Source organism: Eretmochelys imbricata, chromosome 4 (assembly GCF_965152235.1).
Source record: "Eretmochelys imbricata isolate rEreImb1 chromosome 4, rEreImb1.hap1, whole genome shotgun sequence".
Classification (NCBI taxonomy): domain Eukaryota; kingdom Metazoa; phylum Chordata; order Testudines; family Cheloniidae; genus Eretmochelys; species Eretmochelys imbricata.
The window spans coordinates 69,062,305-69,081,862 of record NC_135575.1 but is presented as its reverse complement, the minus strand read 5'-3'; the positions used below and the strand labels follow the sequence as shown (position 1 = coordinate 69,081,862).

Here is a 19,558-nt window from a genome sequence, read left to right as displayed (position 1 = left end):
CACTTGAGACAGACAGATGTGAGATCCGGGAACCATGAGGTGAAGTGTGCCAGACAGACATGGATTTTTGTGACAGTACATTTTAAAAATGTTTTTAGGTTCATGGCTTACTGAGATGTTTTCCTGGGGAATCCCTGAAGAGTGGTTAATGCAAGTTCTCCAACACAAGTTATACAAAAACTCAGTTTCTGAAGCTTCACCTTTTGAGGAGAGGGCCACTGACTAGTGTCACCTATTAAAGGCCCAAACTTCATAAAGAAACCCTTGAACTGTCCCAAGGTTGTTCTTGATCTGAAACCTGACATGAACTTTTGACCAAGAGAGCAAACCGGGCTGAGGGGTTTGAAAGACTAGCACCTTCCAGAGCCCTATTTGGAGTTGGGGGAGACCTCTATTAAGCTTTTAGCATGCAGGTAGTTCCTTTTATTGTGTTTTATATGTTTTCTCTATAATACTTTTGCCCTAAGAATAAATGTACTTTGCTCTGTGAAGGCTGACTGGTAACTTGTGTACCCTCCTGTAGCTCCTGAAAAAAGAGCAACCTAGAGATGCTGGATCTCAGTCAGACCTGATCCCTCCACAGTCTGTCTCTCTCTCTCTCTTTCCAGTCTGGAGGGAGAGACATGGGTCTCCATCCAAAAGAGGTGATGGCTAAGCCTGAAACCTTAAGAGAGTTACAACTGTGACAACAGGCCTTATGCTGTACCTTGAGGTTTACAGAGTAGTGCACCGGGGAAGGGTGGTGTGTATAGTCACGAGTCCTCCATCAGAAATGCCATGCCTTTAGATCTCAGCTGTTCAAATATAGGGTGTGTTAGCAAAAAACACAGAACACTATATGTACTCTTGATGGTAATATTAACCAAGATGTTTAATATTCTGTCTTACTAATGGATATTAACAAGATTTTTGAAAATGGATGCCTTAATTTTGGCTCCTAAATCCATATTTAGGCAACTTAATAAATGGCCTATTTTTAAAAAAATGCTGAACATCCAGCAGCTCCAACTGAATTCAATGGTTGCTTAGCATTTTTGAAAAGATCAGTTATTTTTATGTCTAAATATAGATCTAAGAATACATTTTTAGGCACCTTATTTTGAAAATCATGATATTAAGCTTCTGTTATAAATAAAGAGAACATATTTGGGGTTACGTTCAACCTAGCATCTTCCCAATCAGAATTTTTGATCCCATTGGAATCACAGATTATAACTTATATTATCTCCATCTATGCACCAACAAGATACTCAGTTCTGTACAGGACTATTAATACAGTCCCTTCCCAGAGAATTTATATTTTGGAAGATAAAGTGCACTGTGATATCTGGAAAAAGGAGCTACCTGAAGAATAAAAAACTGAAAACATCTAGGGAAGGTAAAAATACAACAGTAGTATTTTAACATAAGTATTAATAATGTATAGGTATTAATAAGGCCAATAAAGTCTTTACACACACAAACTTATATACAAATATACACAAATACACTCCTGAATGTGTCATCTCTTGGATCGCTGATTTAAATTTTCAAGATGAGCTCTGTGACAGGTATCCATCACATAGTGAAGATTTCTCACTGGAAATCATACTAAAGTTTTTCTGTGGAGTAACCTTAATTCTGTAATCTTACGAGGGTGTAATGTAAACAAAATACATTTATAACAAGAATCTAACACTCTCACCTCTTTTTGGCCTGGTTTAGATGCAATACAACTGATTTATTAATACCAGTTAATGTGATCTCTGAAAGGCTTTTTTCAAGATATCTGTTATACAAAAACAGACAAGGGCATATAACCTACAGTCCAATCAATTTTACACAAAAGCTATTTAAGTACAATTTTAACAGCAGCAGAGTCACCACAAAGGGCAACGTTCTGCCCTCAGATATGTACAGCTCCCAATAAACTCTTCAAGGGATAGCTTTTGAGCCACTGCTTTAGAATAATAAAGTGCCTACCCTTTGTAAATTAATCCACATGCCTTTACTTCATTTCCTTCAAATAATTTTTCAAAAACTGCTTAAATAAGTTCTCAAATTCTCCTTTCCCAGATTCATAGATTTTTAAGGCCAAAAAGGGCAATTATGAACATCTGGTCTGACCTCCTTCATAACACAGGCCATAGAACCTCACTCAAATTCTGCATCAAGCCCATAGTTTCTGTTTGAGCTAGCAGTGGTCCTCAAACTTCATTGCACTGTGACGCCCTTCTGACAACAAAAATTACTACACGACCTCATGAAGGGGACCAAAGCCTGAGCCCGCCTGAGCCCTGCTGCCCAAGGTGGGGGGGGCCAAACCCCAAGCCCCACCACCCCAGGCGGGGGAGCCAAAGCCGAAGCCTGTGCCCCACTGCCCAAGCAAGGGGCCAAAGCCCAAGGGATTCAGCCCTGGACAGGAGATCTATAATGTGAGCCCGCTGCAGAGGTCTGAAGCTGAAGCCTGAGCCCGGCCTCGCAGACTTTGGCTTCAGCCCTGGGCAGCAGGACTCAGGGTTCAGCTTCAGTCCCGGTCAGTGGGGCTCGGGCTTCGGATTTGGTTCCAAGCTTCGGTAAGTCTAATGCTAATCTTGGTGACCCCATTAAAACGAGTTTGCGACTCACTCTGGGGTCCCAACCCACAGTTTGAGAACTGCTGAACAGCATATCTTTTAGACTGCAAGTGATGGAAAATCTATCACATCTCTAGGTAAGATACTCCCATTATCAGTTATCCTCAGTGCTAAAATGTGTAGCTTATTTCTAGTCTGGATTTGTCTATCTTAACCTTCCAAACTTCTCAATATGCCTTTTCTGCTAGATTAGAGACCCTACTATCAGAATCTCTCTTCCACATAGGTACTAGTTGAGAATGATTAAGTTACCTCTTAACCTTCTCTTGGATAAAAACTCAACAGAACTGAGCTTCTTATGTCTTTTACTATAAGGCATGTTTTCCGATCCTCAAATTATTCTTCTAGCTCTTTTCTAAACCCTTTCAAATTTTCAAACTCCTTTTTGACGCATGGAAAGCAGAACCAGATACAGTTTTCTCACAAAGCTGGCTGGAAAATGGATATCCCCTTCCTGCAAAAAAAATTCCCAAGTTTGAAAATAAAATGCCCCAAACCTGGACAAAATGTCAAAAATGTGAAATTTTTAATAGGAAAGGCTTTCAAGAAAAAAATCTCTTTTGGGAGAACTGAAGTCCAGCACTCGTAAAATTGACAAGAGCCTTCCAGCCTGGCTGCCAGAGAGGCACAGAGACAGGGCTCTAAGCCACCCACTCAGCTTCAGGGCTGGAGAGGCCATTCAACTTGCACACCTTCCCCCCAGCTTCAGGGGCATGAGAAGCAGAGATTCCAAGTGCTCATTTGGGGCGGGGGAATAAGAAAGGAAGAGAAGGGAAGGAGACAAAGTCATGGAAGCTCAGACATGGCAGCCAGCTGAGAAAGCTTTTGTCAATTTCACTGGCAAAATGTGAAACTGACAAGGCCGGGGGGTGGGGGAGGGGATGGCAGATGGGTATCTGTTTCTATTTTCCCAATCAAAAAATTATGATTTTTTTTTTCTGAAAAACTGAAAATTTTCAGTAGAATATTTCAGTTTTGCATAAAGGGAATTTTTCATCCAAAAAAAAAATCATTCTAATGAAAAATTTTCAACCAGTTCTACTCACCAAAGCTCTACAAAGTAGTAATACCCCCTTCTCAGCTGTTTCTTGGTATTTCCCTGCTTATGCATCCAAGACTTACATTAGTCCTCTTAGCTTAGAGGTGGGCAAACTACAGCCCGCGGGCTGCTTCCAGCTCATGAGAAGTTTTTATCCGGCCCCTGAGCTCCCACCAGGCAGCAGGGTCGGGGGCTTGCCTCACTCCAGCACTCCCGCTGGGGAGTGGGGTCAGGGGGTTGCCCCGCTCTGCCAGGCTCTCCCCAGTCCCCGACTCACTGATGAGCACCATCTTCCTGGAAGATTCCTTCCAGCACGCAGAAGAGCCACACTGCGCAGGCGCAACTTAACCGCACTGTTTCCGGGATCAGAACCCCACCCCTACGCGGCAGGCCCCCACACACAGCAGCCCCACACACAGCAGAGACCTCCTGGTCTCCTATGGCCCCACCCTCGAGAGCCTCGAAACTGCCCAGGGGCTGCAGCCTCCACCCTTGGCAGTGCCTGGTACGGCAGCCTTGGTGTCACTGCCAGCAGGGCCCCTAGGTGTCCCAGGTACCGCCCCCGTGCCACACCCCATGACCCTTTCACCTTGGTAACATCCCTTACAGAGCCCCGCCGCACCACATCCCAGGAGTCCTCCCGCTCCACCTTGGTAACATCCCTTACTATGTAAACTTTTAATAAATACAACAGTGCAAACAGAACTCGAAGTACAACAGTAAGAACATTTCAAATACACCATTTTGGGGGGGAGGGTGGGGCACAAAGTTACAAGTGAGCTGACACCTGCCTCTGCCTCTTCTTGTCCACACAAGTTCTGGGATAGAGTGCCATGGCTCAAAATTATCGGCGGCACTGATGCCCAACAAATCCAGGCTAGAGAGCAGGCCCAGTTTTTTCACAGTGCGTGAAATCTTCTAAAACAGCAGTTTGAAATAAGGGCAGCAGTTAAGATTTTCTTTTCCCTTTCAAAAATGAGCGCTGCAAAAAAAAAAAAAAGAAAAATGGACAAAGTGTTGGGTTTTTAACAAAGACTGGAATGCAAAATATTTTTTCACAAACGTGAACTTAAAGGCTGTATGCCTGATTTGTCAGGAGAGGATCGCAGTGTTCAGGGAGTACAATTTGAATTGCCATTTTTCAACGAAATATCCTAATTATGGCAGTAATTTAACAACTGAGGAAAGGGCAAGAAAAGCTGAGAAACTCGCCACGTACTTAAAAGCTCAGCAAAATATATATGTGAGACAAGCTACAGTTCAGGAAGCCACTACAAAGACAAGTTATATTCTAGAGTTTAAATTCGCTAAACAAAATAAGCCTTTTATTAAAGGGGAGTTTTTGAAAGAATGCATGGTTCATGTTGCTGGCACGCTGTGCCTGGAATACCAAAACAAATTTGAGACCATTAGTTTGTCACAAAGAACTGTTACTCGCCGTTGCGAACGTTTGGCTTCTGAGCTGAACAAGAAAGCAGCAGGGCTTTACATTGTTTTTGTTAGCTCTTGATGACAAGTGGGCTATTATCAAGAGGAGGAAAAATCACTTTTGTAGTGGTAATCAGGGTGCCCCATTTCAAATAGTTGACACGAAGGTGTGAGTAACAGTAGGGGGAAATTAGCAAGGGGGAAATCAGTTTTTAGTTTTTGTAGTGACCCATCCATTCCCAGTCTTTATTCAGGCCTAATTTGATGGTGTCCAGTTTGCAAATTAATTCCAGTTCTGCAGTTTCTCATTGGAGTCTGTTTTTAAGTATTTTTGTTGAAGAATTGCCACTTTTAATTGCTCATTGATCTACAGTGCAATTCCACCTTGAAGAAAAAGTACAATTCAGAAAAAACTGATGAGTTTTATGCCTCCTTGAGTGAAACAAAGTTAATAAATAGCCACAAGGTGGCACAGAAAATCCTTGTTTTGTTCGGCTCCACCTGTGTGTATGAACAAACATTTTTCCTGCTGAATTACAACAAATCTCACTACCAACCAGCATCTCAACTCAGTATTACAGATTTCCATAACAAGAATGACACCGGACTTTGATGCCATTGTAAAGAAGGGTGACCAGCTGTATTGTTCACATTAATCAAAGAGGGCATGGAAAGGGATTAAGTTTAGTTTAATTATTGTAATATGTTGTTATGATGGTATATTTATAATAGTAAGTAAGGTTTTATGTTTATTTCCACTAAAACGTATTAAATAAGAGTCTATTTGAATAACTCTGAATTGTTAATTTTGGGAGCCTTTATGGCCCGCCATACAATTTCCATACCCAGATGCGGCCCTCAGGCCAAAATGATTGCCCACCCCTGTCTTAGCTACAGCACAGCACTGGGAACTCACATTTAGTTGATTTACCATCACCCTTAAGTCCTGTTCAATATCACCGCATTCCAGGACACTGCTACCCATTTTGTATGTGACCTACATTTTTTTCCTATATGCACAACCTTGCATTTAGCTGTATTAAAAGACATGTTGCTTAAATGAGGCCACTTCACTAAGCAATCCAGATCAGCCTTTCCATTGCTGTACATGAGTCTGAGTAGCAAGTCAAACAAAGGTGACTACATAATGTTTTTGGCAAACACTCTAGTCTATTAATATTTATGTGTATTGTAGTAGCACCAAAGGGTCCCAGCTGGGGAGCTACATTTTGCTAGGCACTGTACAGACATAACAAAATGACTATCCCTGCCCGGAAGAGCTTACAATCCAAGTTTAGAGATACCTACCTAATTTTAATAGTATCAGGTTCTGTAGAGGTCAGAATAGAGATTTATATAAATGAAATGTTTCTGAAAAATAAAAATCAGCTGTCTCTAACACAACTTTTTCCTCATTCTCTCAGACACACAGATTTGCACTAAAGGTTTCTGTTAAGTCTTACGAGAATTGGAATACATTGTTCTTGAACCCATATTCAAATCATGTGTACATTTCCTCATTAAGGAGTGGAGGAAAAACTCAGGAGAACAAGAGACAGTGTTAAAAATCAAGGAGCCACAAAGTGAAGTTGAGAAATGACTGGTCATCAAAAGAGGAGTGATCTCTTTAGACATGGACCAATTCAGCTGTACAATGGACTCTACCACAATCAGCAGCAAAAACTTCAAATATATTGAACAAACAGGACAGACACTAGCTATGCTATAATATTCTACCCTTATGTCTTCCATCCCAAATATTAAAAAAAAATTAACTCTTCATATCTGGGTATGTTTAACTTTGAGAGCTCATTGGACCAATTTCTTTTTCTAGGACACTTGGCTTCCATGTTCTGACAGAATCCATAATTAAAAGTTAGTCAGTTAACTAAACAACACGAAGTTCAGAAGAAATAACTACTGCTTGCCATTTTTAGCTGGAAACATGCACTCTCAATTCATCAGGGGGTTCCTGTCAACATCTGGGATGCCCCTTCAACAAGCTTTGGACATTAGCTATGAACACTTGAAAAATAAGTACTTTTCAGAAACACACAATGATGAAAATGACAATATGCCAGAAAAGTCAAACCTGTAGGAACCTGTTTAGTCATACAATTAAGCATAGAGGGAAAGGCAGGAACCAATGAGACACTACTAAAGAAACAACTTCCTTAACAACCTCACTGATTATAAGACTGAAGCTTCCTTTATTATTACTGTTCCTAGAAGAATCTGTACAACATTTACTAATTTATCTGAATACTCAGTTGCCAGTGTAGCTATTTAAGAACTTCTGCATGAAATTCAGCCTGTTATTGATCAACTAGTGAAGAAAAGTATATAATCTTGAATTTCTATTCATGCGAACGTGACTTTTTATACAAAAATGGTATACCTTGGGTGACTTTTAGAACTCCTGACACTTTTATATTCTAAGGCTGCTTCAACACAAAACATACAACACACAAGGGAAAATTCTGACCTCAGTAACAGAGAGAGACATTCAAATATAAAGTCAGTTTGAAGATATTCCCTTTTATTAGAGAAGCCTCTAATGATAATGATGAGATAGAGCCATTAAAGCACAATCTCCAGCTGACTTCACATTTTTTTCCTCCCAATTCCAATTATAGTATTTAGCAGCAACAATTTTCTCTGAATAATTTTCTCTGAGTTCTAGACAGACAGAACCTTCAACAGCTGCGATAACAAACGATAAATGATTTGAGGATGCATTTAACATGTAAAGGGGTACCATCAACTTAAAAAGGTCACAAATTGCAATTTTTAAAAACTTACAGCAATAGTAAGTAAAACTTGAGATTTCTATATACGAAAACACCTTGTTTCTTTATTTTTTACAGTTTGTTTACCTTGTGCATTTGATAGAGTTGTTTGCTAGCCTATTTCACTGATTTTTCTGTTTGCCTGGAACTTTCACACAGCAACAGTAGAGAAAAACATTTTTAAAAATAAGAAAACTAATTTTTAAAATCACAGAAATTGGAAGGAGGACTTCGTATTGGTGCACAACAATTGGAAAACAAGAACAGATTTTTAAAAGAGTCATACAGATTGCTTCCCTATTTCTGCCCTAGAAGAAATGCAAAAGAGGAAGTGAGGAGAAAGAACACTGGATTCCTACTGTGCACTAAGTCACACAGCAAACAATTCAGGGGTTCATGGCGTTAAGCTATTTCATGCAGAACAGGATATGAGAAGCTCTGGAGGATTAAGTACAGCTGACAAATATTCTGAAAACCTTTCATTACTCCCCTTCCCTCACCCCCACCCCATGAACATAGGAAACACTTGTTGCAAAGAAGCTAATTGGCCAAGATTTTACATTCCAAGCAGGAAACATTTTCCATTCTGTTAATGAACTTCCATATCACTATGAAAGTAGCACTGACTTTGAACACTACTACTTCTAGACATTAAAGTTAAACTGCTAATTTGGCTCCAAAAAGGCTGTCTATTTTTAAGAAGTAATATGTCAGGTCATTAAATTTGGTATTACTTTCTACCACATCCTCCACAACACAGCCTGGATCTCAGTCTCCACAATTCCTTTCCCCGTCCCAATTAGCCTTGCCCCACTTGATTCCTGCTCTTGCCCATCAGCCTAGTTCCATGTACATGATTTTCAGTCATTTCAGGCCCTCTCTCAAGCATAGCTTGTATTTGCATACGACCTTTAAAGAGAATACACCGGACCCTCGCTAGAACGCGGGATTTGGGATCCATGCGCAGTACCGTGTTAACGCGGGGACTGCATTAAAATGAATTGCAATTAAAGTAATTAAATTTGGGATTCACGGCCGCGACCGCATTGTATGTGAATTCGCGCTATATAGACGCACGTTCTAGTGAGGGTCCGGTGTATGTATTTCTAAAGGGATGCTATCAGTTCACTTAGGCTCAAATATTTCCATTCTTTAATGTTAATCCCATGCAGCATCCCTGACCGATACCTTTCATTGGTAATAATCATGCTGAGGTTCTCAAGATGCACACGGCTCTCCCCTGAGCTCTTTTTAAGGCATCGTGAGACACTGATGACAAAGGGGCAACTGCTATTTTTTCCCTGGGGAAATTTAAAAGTAAAGACCAATAATCATGTCTGGCAGTCTGACTTTATATGTATTTGTGATAGCAGCCAGTGAAAACCCTGAAACGTCAGATTAGAAGTTAAGATATTGTTCTGAGCTAACTGTCTATTGGACTATTATTATTTTTGTTATAAATTACAGCATTATTGTATTCTAAATGTTAGAGTTTTGTTTCAGGGGACTTTCGTTGTTAAAGGTTGAATGTTAGGGCATTTTTATAAACATACACTCTCAACCCTACTCCAAACATCCATGGGGTCAAAGATTCATCACCAGCTACACATTTGAAGGGGTCTTTCTGTGTACGTATCTCCTCAGCCTGATCAGAGTTTTTGTCTGCTGGTGCTGCACAAAGTTTTAGGTTGGGCCAGAGTGGAGCAAGAGACCTGTCAAAATGAAGCACCATACCTTGATGAGCCCCTACGTTTTAATGAAGAAATCTAGGAAAACCCAAGAAATTTAATTAAGTCTGGAGCTGTATTAATGCCCTTTGGCTCCACTGCATCTACTGCAGGAGCTCTGCTCCACCACAAATAAGGAGAAAGTGTAAATCCTGGTCCAGGCAGGTCCAATTGATACAGGACTATTCCTACCTCCTTAGATCAAGGGTTCTTTTTTTCTCTAAAGATCCCTGTGATTCATGGAGTGGGAAGCCTTGGGCCCTCTAAGTTTAGTAGGCTCCGAAATCCTCCCTCTTAAGTGGAGAACAAATAGTAAGCTTATGCAACGTGAACCTTGTAGAACTTTTCCCACTGGCCCATTCCTGTAAGAGGGAACAATACATGGGGTCCTCAGTGATGTTAGGTTTCTGTGATGTTTCATGGTACAAAGGTTTCATGGCATGAGTTTGAGATGGTCACCAGTGATGAATAATGAAGCCATAAGCAAGTAATGCTGGTCATTTCAAATGAGAGCTAGTAAAACCTTTATACTAACAAACATCATCATACGTATGTCTCTAAACATGTAATTATGCATTCTTTTAAAGAGGGGGCAACCTTTTGTTCAGGCTTAAAAAAAACCTTACCTTTTTAAAAAGAAACTGCACAGACAGGTACAGGATGCAATTCATGCTCTTTTGGGGTGCCTACATTAATATGCTTTAAAAACAGAAGTCAGACTTCATAGGAATATCACCCTCCTGTCAACTTTAGTAATCAAAATCTACATACACATATGCCTTAAAGCAACATAAAACATAAAGCAAAGTCTTTGCTCAAAGGCGATCACTGCATTCAAGGAAGTAAAATGAATTTCTAACTAGGATATTTCTGTTTGTTTTTACATCCACCTTAAAAGAACCTGGAAATCAAGAGACGTAAAGGAAGATTTATTTCTCTAAAACAAGAAACCAAAGTATCACCTAAAGACCTAAAGCTTTCCCTTAGGATTCAGGCCTTGTGAACGGGGTGGGGGGGGCGGGCGAGGAGGGAGGAAGGGAGTTGCAGCTATTGCAGTTTGCACAACAACGAAATAATAAGGCAGCCATACCTATCCCATATCCTTCATAGAGTTGTCTTTCATGCTCTATGGTCTGTTTGATTATTATCTCCCGGGAACTGTGCTGCCTTCCTTGTCTGCCTTTAATGCTGTTATGTAACTTAATTTGCTCCAGCTCATCACTGAATCGATGTAAATATCTGAAAGACAACAAGTTTAAGCTATGAGATGTCTCGTAATATTTTAATAAAACTATGCTGGTTTGGTCATTTGACAGGGAAATATTTCTTTGCCATCTGCGCAACATCTAAATATGCCACCGATGCAAATCTTGAATTTCGTGTGAAAAACTGTAATATTCTTCCAAAAGAGAAATTCTGTTTAGGTTGTGACCTCTAGACTCTTACCCCTCAGACTTAGCAGAGTATATAGCATGTCACCTATTGTAGCCAAAAATCCTCTGGGAGAAGGAAGACTAGCGCTGTACTGGGAGAACTTCCAAACGACTACAGGATAATGATGAGAGAGCAGATTTTGCTCCTACCTGTTTGTTATTATACGCAGCATTACCTGTTCCACCTATAGCAAAGGTCCAAGGCCAAAATGCCCTCTGTGATTTAGTCTGACCTCCTGCATAACACAGGGCATAGAACTTGCCCAAAATAATTCCTAGAGCATATCTTTTGAAAGAATATGCAACCAATTTAAAATCTGTCAGTGATGGAGAATCCACCACGACTCTTGGTAAACTGTTCTCACCATTACAAATTCATGCCTTATTTCCAGTCTGATTTTTGCCTATGTTCAATTTCCACTCATTGAATCATGTTATACTTTTTTTATTGATTAAAGAACCTGTTGAATATTTGTTCCCTATGTAGATATTTACAGACTATATTCAAGTCACCCCCTAACTTTCGTTAAGCTACACAGATTGAGCTCTTTGAGTCTATCACTGTAAGGCATGTTTTCTAAATCCTTTCATTTTTCTCATGGCTCTTTGCTGAACCCTCTCCAATTTATCAACATCTTTCTTGAATTGTAGGCACCAGGACTGGACACAGTATTGCAGCAGCAGTTGCACCAGTGGCAAAAAAACCTCTACCTCTACTTGAGAACCCCCTGTTATTCATCCCAGAATTGCATTAGCACTTTTAGCCACCGCCTCACACATGTTCAGCTGATTATCCTGGGAAGCAGTGACTTTAAAAAAGATTTGTGGGCTGTAGTGGATAGAGTCCCCATCCCTTAAGTGTGGCCTACATTCTTTGTTCCTAGATGTATACATTTAGCCATACTAAAAACATGTTTGCTTGTGCCCAGGTCACCATGCGATCTACATCGTTCTGAGTCAGTGACCTGTCCTCTTCATTATTTATCACTCCCCCAATTTGTGTGTCATCCGCAAATTTTAACAGTGATTTTATGTTTTCTTCCAGGTTACTGATAAAAATATTAAATAGCATAGGGCCAAGAATTTATCCCTGCAGGACCCCACTAGAAATACACTGGCTTGATGATGATTGCCCATTTATAGTTACATTTTGAAACCCATCAGTTAGCCAGTTTTAAATCCATTTAATTGGCACCATGTTCATTTTATATTGTTCTAGTTTTTTAGTCAAAATGGCATGTGGTACCAGGTCAAACGCCTTAGAGAAATCTAAGTATATTATGTCAACCCTATTACTTTTATCAACCAAACTTGTATCCTCATAAAAAAAATTACAAAAATCTAGTTAGTTTGACAGGACCTATTTTCCATAAACCCATGTTGATTTCCATTAATTACATTACACTCCTTTAATTCTTTATTAGGAGAGTCCTGTATCAGCCACTCCATTGTCTTGCCAAGGATCGATGTCAGGCTGACAGGCCAATAATTAGCCGGGTCATGCTGTTTACCCTTTCTAAATATTGGCACAACGTTAGCTTTCTTCCAGTCTTCTGGAACCTCCTAATTGCTCTAAGACTTACTGAAAATCAACATTAATGGTCCAGCAATCTTCTCAGCCACCTCTTTTAAAACTCTAGGAAGCAAGTTATTTCGACACACTAATTTAAAAATGTCTGACTTTAGGAGCTTCTGTTTAACATCCTCCAGAGATATTAGTGGAATTAAAAGAGCATTATCACCAGCATTTGATCAGACTATATCATCTGCTTTTTTCCCCAACTACAGAACAAACATATTTATTGAACAATTCTGCCTATTCTGCATTATTATTCATAATTCTACCATTTCCATCTAGTAATGGAACAATACCATTGTCAGAAGTTTTTGTTCCTAATATATTTAAAAAACTCCCTAGAAGATTTCTCCTTGTGTCCTTTTGCTTCCCTCATCAATTTTCTATAATTCCTAACTTCTAGTTTATATTCATTACTATAAACTTTCCCTTTCTTCCATTTGTTATATTTTATTTTTTATAGCTGCCTTCACTTCCCCTCTAAACCAGATTGGAAGAAGTACAGCCTTCTTCCTTGATTGCCTGACAATTCCCATTATAAGACCCTATTTTCAGTTGCTTATAACTTTGCCAAACTTTAATCACTTGAGCAGAAATTTCTCAGATCAGGTGTCTGCCTCAGGCAGAACTTTTCTGAATGTTTCAGCTAAAATGGTTTTGCCACTTCAAAGAGTGAGATTAGAGAAAAGTGTTATTTTGCCTATGTTAAACATTTGTACTATAATTTCTCTGAGAAGCTCTAGTGCCTCCATGCTTTGGAGCAAGAACTTGAAATTTGGTGGGGGTAGAGAGGCTGCCCTATTTTTGCCATTCGTGTGAAACAAACAGCCAAACCTGTCTAAGATACGAGCCTATGAACAGTGCCACCCAGAGGATTCAGGGGGCCTGGGGCAAAGCAATCTCAAGGGCCCCTTCCATAAAAAAGAGTTCGTTTTGCCACCCCAAGCGTCGAAGAAAAAAAAAAAAAAAAAGAAAACCCAAGTCATGCTGCCGAAGAAAGAAGAGGACAGGACGACCCGCTGCCAAATTGCCACAGAAGACTGAAGCGGAGCGATTGAGCTGCCTCCGAAGTGCCGCCGCCGAGGAAGAGAGGGACTGAAAGACCCGCTGCCGAATTGCCACCCCTGCCCTGACTGCGGGGCCCAGGGCCTGAAGCAAATTGCCCCACTTGTTCCCCCCCCTCGGGGCGGCCTTGCCTATGAGAAAAATCACTGTTTTTTGACTTCCAGTAAAGATTTGTTAAGAGTTTGGAAGCTAAATTTTCCAAAGACTCTGTCAGTACTCCAGCATGCTCGAGCCAGGGCTGTACTTAAGGACTATCAGAATGGTTATACACAAGGGAGCCAAATTAAAGTTGCACAAGCAATCATAATTCTAGCATTTCCTAATTTCTGGGTACTTGACTTCACAACCACAACGCTGTTGTTTTAATGTAGTGTTTTCAATGTGAATGTTTTTTTTTTTTAAACTTAGTGTAACCTGTCTTAAAGTAACCGCTCTGCAACCCAGGAAAAAAAAAAAAATCATACGTTGCCTGCTATAAGTGGTCTTTCGCTAAAATGTCAAACTAAAGTACTCTGGATACATTGAGGATATTTTAAAGTCTCATGCCATCATTATACTGCAAAGACTTTAAAACATAAGATGGCAGTAGATCCTATAGCATATACCAGTGATGGATCTGCCCCAGAGTAGCACTGGAGATGCTCCTCAATAATGCAGGTTTCATTGAACTGCATACGAAATATGCCATAAATACTGAGGGTAAAAGGAATTTACCATCATGAGACAGGCATAACCTAGCAAGAGATGTAGCTGACAAATTGGCAATGGGGGCAGCCTTTGGTATATGTAGTCTTATGTATAGTAATGATATAGTCCCCATACAGGCCCCCACTTTTGAAACAGCTCTGGCGCTGTTCAGCAGGCCTTCCTAAAACAGAATGTGACAAAGCTAAGAAGTGGGGCTAAGTGAAGTAGAACCTGTAGATTGCACTTTCACCAAGAAATGCGACTAACACCTCATGCACTGGGGACATAAAACATTTAGATTGCTGATCATGCGGTTACTGGAAAAGATATAGGTGTACCCATTTTAATTTGAGTTTGCCTTCACTACATATGCAGAGATATAATACTTGAGTGGGTAAGTCTCTCTGGATATAATCTGACCTCATCCAGTAGTTCCAGAATAATTATGATCTACTTATGCTAATGCATAATATCTTCACTATTAATAAATCAATGAGATTTCTAATAATAAATACAAAAGGGAAATATTTAGTTTATTAAAGATTCATCTTAATTTTACCAGTCAGTAAGTCAATCTTATTTCCATCAAAAAAGAGCCTTTTATATTATTGTATACCCCATTCTTACTTTTCAATTAGTTCACAGGCTTCTTTCTTTGTGTAGTCTGCTTTGCTGGGATCAAGGTGACTTTGAAACCATTGCAATTTTTCTCCTACAGGAACGAAGTGTGTATTAATTATTATAGTAGCACTAGCATAGACCAAAGCCTATCAATGTTCCTGCAATAAATCCCATTTTTCAGGGGTTTAAAATTCAGTCATAAAAATTTGCCTCACTATGGTACAAGTACAAGGTCTCAGTCTAGATATTAAATTAATACAAAGAATAGGTTTCATCCAGTTATTTTTAATTTGGAGGAGAAGGTAGAAATTGTTTACAGATGTTTTCCATCCTCCTTTACTAAAAGAATAAATACATACATACATACATACCTAAATTGTTTTGAAGTACTAGAAATCAGGAAGAAAATGTTCAATTTATTTTTCTTAAAACACAACCCAATTTTTCAGCAATCAATATACACAGTATAATTTTTTCAGATAGTACAGTGCAGAGGAATTAGATGAACATCTTAAAAATTGTTAAAAAATTTTCTGTAAGTACTGCTTGTGAAATGTTTAAAAGTACCAAAAATCACTTTCAGATCATGTTATATTAAGACATGATTGGGGGGGGGGGGGACGGACAGAATCACCATATTGGATCAATATCAAGATAATCAAATATGTAATGGAGAAATGGTCAAATTTAGCAACTTGGAGTTGCAGTCTGAGAAACTGGCCTGAGGCCTTTTCATTCCCTGACTAACAGATCTGCATAATTTAAGAGTAAAGTAAACTAACAAGGTAAAAATCAAACTCTTTAAAACACTGTATCAAACTGTGGTCTGAAATCTACCAGCCTTCCCAGTTGCTGCCTGGCATCTCTGCCAGTTCACAAACATCTACACGAGATGATACAAGTATAAACTTCGGAGAAGGCTACATCTAATCATATAGATTGACAAGACTTGGTGGTATTAATGAAATAAAGGTTTGTTCTGTAGTATGCCAAGTTGCCTACTGCTACAGTCAGCCACGTGATGAACTCCACGTGTGTTGCAAAGAAGTGAAGTCAAGAAATCCCATACTCCTCTTAGCTCTGATTTCATTTGCAGTTGCCAGGTTGAAGTGAGAACATCCATGATATTCTTACAATTTTATACACTTTATTAATAGATTATAAAGACAGTCCTTACCCCAAACAGAGAACAATTGGATAGAATTTCTTTTCCCACAAAAGTCTGTAAGACCTAAGTTATAGGACAAACCTTAATTTTGATTTCAACCAAATAGCTTATGATACTCACCTACAATACTCAGACGCAAGGCTTTTTCATTCTTCAACCTAAAAGACAAAGTGCACACTCCAGTCAACCATTTCCCAAGAGAAAAATCAATGGAAAAGCTGGGTGAAAACATGTTGTAGCACAATTCCACTTCTAAAACCTGCCGATGTCACAACTTCTGATTTCCCTTTTTATATGAGAGCTCCAGGCAAACCAGTTAATTCAGATTTTAGTAAACTATTTCCAACATTTCGCTACTGCGTTGTTTAAAGAAATGGTGGAAGGGAGGTGAAGGCAGAGTAAAAAGACCTCTTGATATTTATTGGACCCTACAATATAAACATTTTATTGTGACAAGTAGATATAAATAAGTGTTTTGATATCGTCACAAAGCCAGCCAATGGCTTTTACACTAAGATTTTCTTCATCTGTTCCCAAAGAGTTTTTCTCTTTCTCACTCTCTTTGAATTATGGGTTATATACTGAAACCTCATCAACGCTGAAGGATGCATATATAACCTGTTGTTCAGTATTTGTTAAATGCCCCACTCTAGTGGCTGGTTTACAAAAGATTCAAGTCGCCTAGAGCTACTACCCGAAGGAGCTGCTCAAGTACAGTAGTAGAGATTCATGATTTTACCCCTGGAGAGCTCAGTCCAATCCCCAGCAATGACCCACATCAGTCCTAATTTTGTTTCCAGCAAGACAGGGTAAAATATACAGAAGTGTTCTAATTATTTGTTACTTCGGCACAGAAAAAACCATTATAATAATGGCAGATTAACACAGCAATGTTAAAGCTTTATTAGGTCTTTTAAAAACAGTATTACTCCGTGTGATGGAGACTCTCCAAAAGTTATACATGGGAGAAGAGTCTGATTAAAATATACAAAATAAAGGAGCAGATCCTCAGCTGGTATAAACTTATAGTGACACTGACTTCAGTAGTGCGAATGACAATTAACACGAGCAGAGGATCTGCCCCAAAATGCCTAGGGCATCCTCTACCTGGGATGGACACTCTTTTTGTGTAGTAGAGTCTAAATCTAAATAAATTAGTTTAGCAGGGGGTAGGAGAAGTTGAAGTTATTTTTATTTCTTTAAATATTTCACAAGTAAGAGCAATTTTATAAATGCCAGCTAAAAGATGAAAATGCTTAAAGAAAAATGAGTCAATGGAATTCATTTGAGTGTAGGATTTGCAGGATGAGCAGACTTTAAATTAGACAAATCTGGAATGTGATGAGCACAGAAAATGTAAAGGAAGGGAAGGAAGGATTTAATATTAAAACAAATTAAAATGTGAGTTGTACCTAATGTTTGAAATAGAGACTGCTGTAGGAAAAGAGGGAAGGAGTGCAGTGCACAGAATTGGAAGTACGTGGTGAGAAGCAAAGCAAAGGGGGAGGATTTTGAAGGAGGAGAGCACAGAAAAAAATCTCATTCCATCTGTAGGTAACAGCATGAAAAAAAAACCACCAATGAAAGGAGAGGACAAAGGAAATAGCATGGGCAGATGATACAGTTTTTACAAAACAAAATTGTGTGCTTCAAATATTTTTAATAATACAAGTCAGCCCATTATTTTACATATTAGTTATAACAGACGCTTTGCATTTTTATTTAGTCATCTTCAGTGTTTGCCATACCTTACATGACAACACATACAGACAATAGTGCATGTCTACAAAGTGTTGCCATGGAGAAAATTGGGACGTCAGACAGACAAGCAGCCTAACTAAACGTGTACGCTATATAGTTTCACCCTGCCTGTAAATGCTGCATATGAGGTACATGTTAGTTTGTAGTACGTTACTATCCAAAAACCACTAAAAATTTTTGTTGTTTCTTTTTTTCAGGGGTGGGCAGGTGAGTGCTTGAATGCACACAGGCATTATTTATGTGTGTGCATTCATAGAAACTCTTCACATTAACAGATTTTCATGAAAAAAGTTAGCATAGAACACGTTATTTACATGATTGGCACTGTACTCTGCAAGAGGAGATTGGAGTGGGTAGAGGTTAAAGCCATGTAGATCCCAAACGAGAAAATATTAAGCTCCTGGAAGGATATCACTTTCATTTTGTGAAATCACTAACGGGGGAGGGATGAGGGGACTCCTAGAAATTAAAGTAGCATGTTCAATCAAGTCAATAGCTTAACACAAGGAATTCTTCCAGTGAACATTAGGGCTTGTGGAAGTTGTTGCAGTGACAACAAAGGAGCTTTTATCCACAAAACTAGCAGCTTTCTCAAACTGGTCCACCATTCTGAATGCAGGATTGAGCCATGAGGAACTTCACAAGTGAGAGCTTGTGGGAATGAGAAACAGTTGCCCATCACAACAGGCTGCAGTCTGATAAAAATGCACACAAGTTAGCCACTCCAACAGTCCCCTCCTCATGTCTTAAGGTATGTCTACACTGCTGTTAAACACCTGCAGCTGCATGTGTCAGCTGACTTAGGTTCACAGGGTTTGGGCTATCTGGGGTTGTTTAACTGCAGTGTAGACATTCGGGCTCGGGTTCCAGCCTGGGCTTTGGGACCCTGCGAGGGGGGAGACTGAAAAGCAGCGGTAAAGGTGATGGCTTTTTTTTTGTTTGCAATATGGGTATTACCCGATATTATTATTAATTTGTACTATTGTCATACCTACGAGCCCTAGACATGGACCAGGACCCCATTGTGCTAAGCGCTGTACAAACTCAGAACAAAAAGACAGACAGCATATGGTGGATGGCGAAGAGATGAAACTGAGATTCTACTCTGAAAATTGAGACTAAACTTTGGTTCTACTCTGCAAGTTCCATGTTTGTGTCTCAGATTCCATGTCAAGAGGTTTTTTCTCTCCTATAAATTCCATCCCTGGCTCCAAAGGTTAAGCTGGGTTCTTTGATCCTACCTTAAAAACTACAGTTGAGTGGATAAATTTTCCTTCGCTTCCTGTTTCAGGCTGTTAAACAGCTGCTGTTCCCCACCCATACCCAACTACGTTTGCGAAGCTCTGGGCTGGGGTGAGGGATGAGGCTATGGGGTGCAGGAAGGGGCTTGGGATTTGGGGGGGCTCAGCGCTGAGGCTGGGGATTGGGGCAGGGGCTTACCTCAAGTGGCTCCCAGTCAGCGGGGGTGCTAATGCAGGCTTCCTGCCTGTCCTGGCACCGCAGACCGAGCTGCGCCCTGGAAGCAGCCAGCAGCAGGTCCAGCTCCTAGGCAGAGGTGTGCAAGCAGCTCCGCGCGGCTCTCGACTGCAGGCACCACCCCCCCAGCTCCTGTTGGCCAGTTCCCGGCCAATGGGAGTGCAGAGCCGGTG

The 19,558-nt window shown here is 39.9% G+C and overlaps 1 protein-coding gene across 2 annotated transcripts in view; it reads right to left on the bottom strand.

Moving 5' to 3' along the window:
• The window catches only part of TMA16 (translation machinery associated 16 homolog), a 45,843-nt gene that overhangs the window by 15,129 nt on the left and 11,156 nt on the right, over positions 1–19,558 (bottom strand). Inside the window, exons 3-6 of one of the 2 annotated variants that reach the window (XM_077815427.1) lie at positions 16,269–16,306; positions 14,987–15,071; positions 10,689–10,837; positions 4,463–4,636 (exon numbers count right to left, since the gene is read on the bottom strand). In XM_077815427.1, the coding sequence (XP_077671553.1) occupies positions 4,554–4,636; positions 10,689–10,837; positions 14,987–15,071; positions 16,269–16,306 (355 nt within the window). In that variant the 3' untranslated portion in view covers positions 4,463–4,553. Of the gene's footprint in view, positions 1–4,462; positions 4,637–10,688; positions 10,838–14,986; positions 15,072–16,268; positions 16,307–19,558 lie in introns of those variants that run through there. The other variant, XM_077815426.1, reaches the window with a different exon arrangement.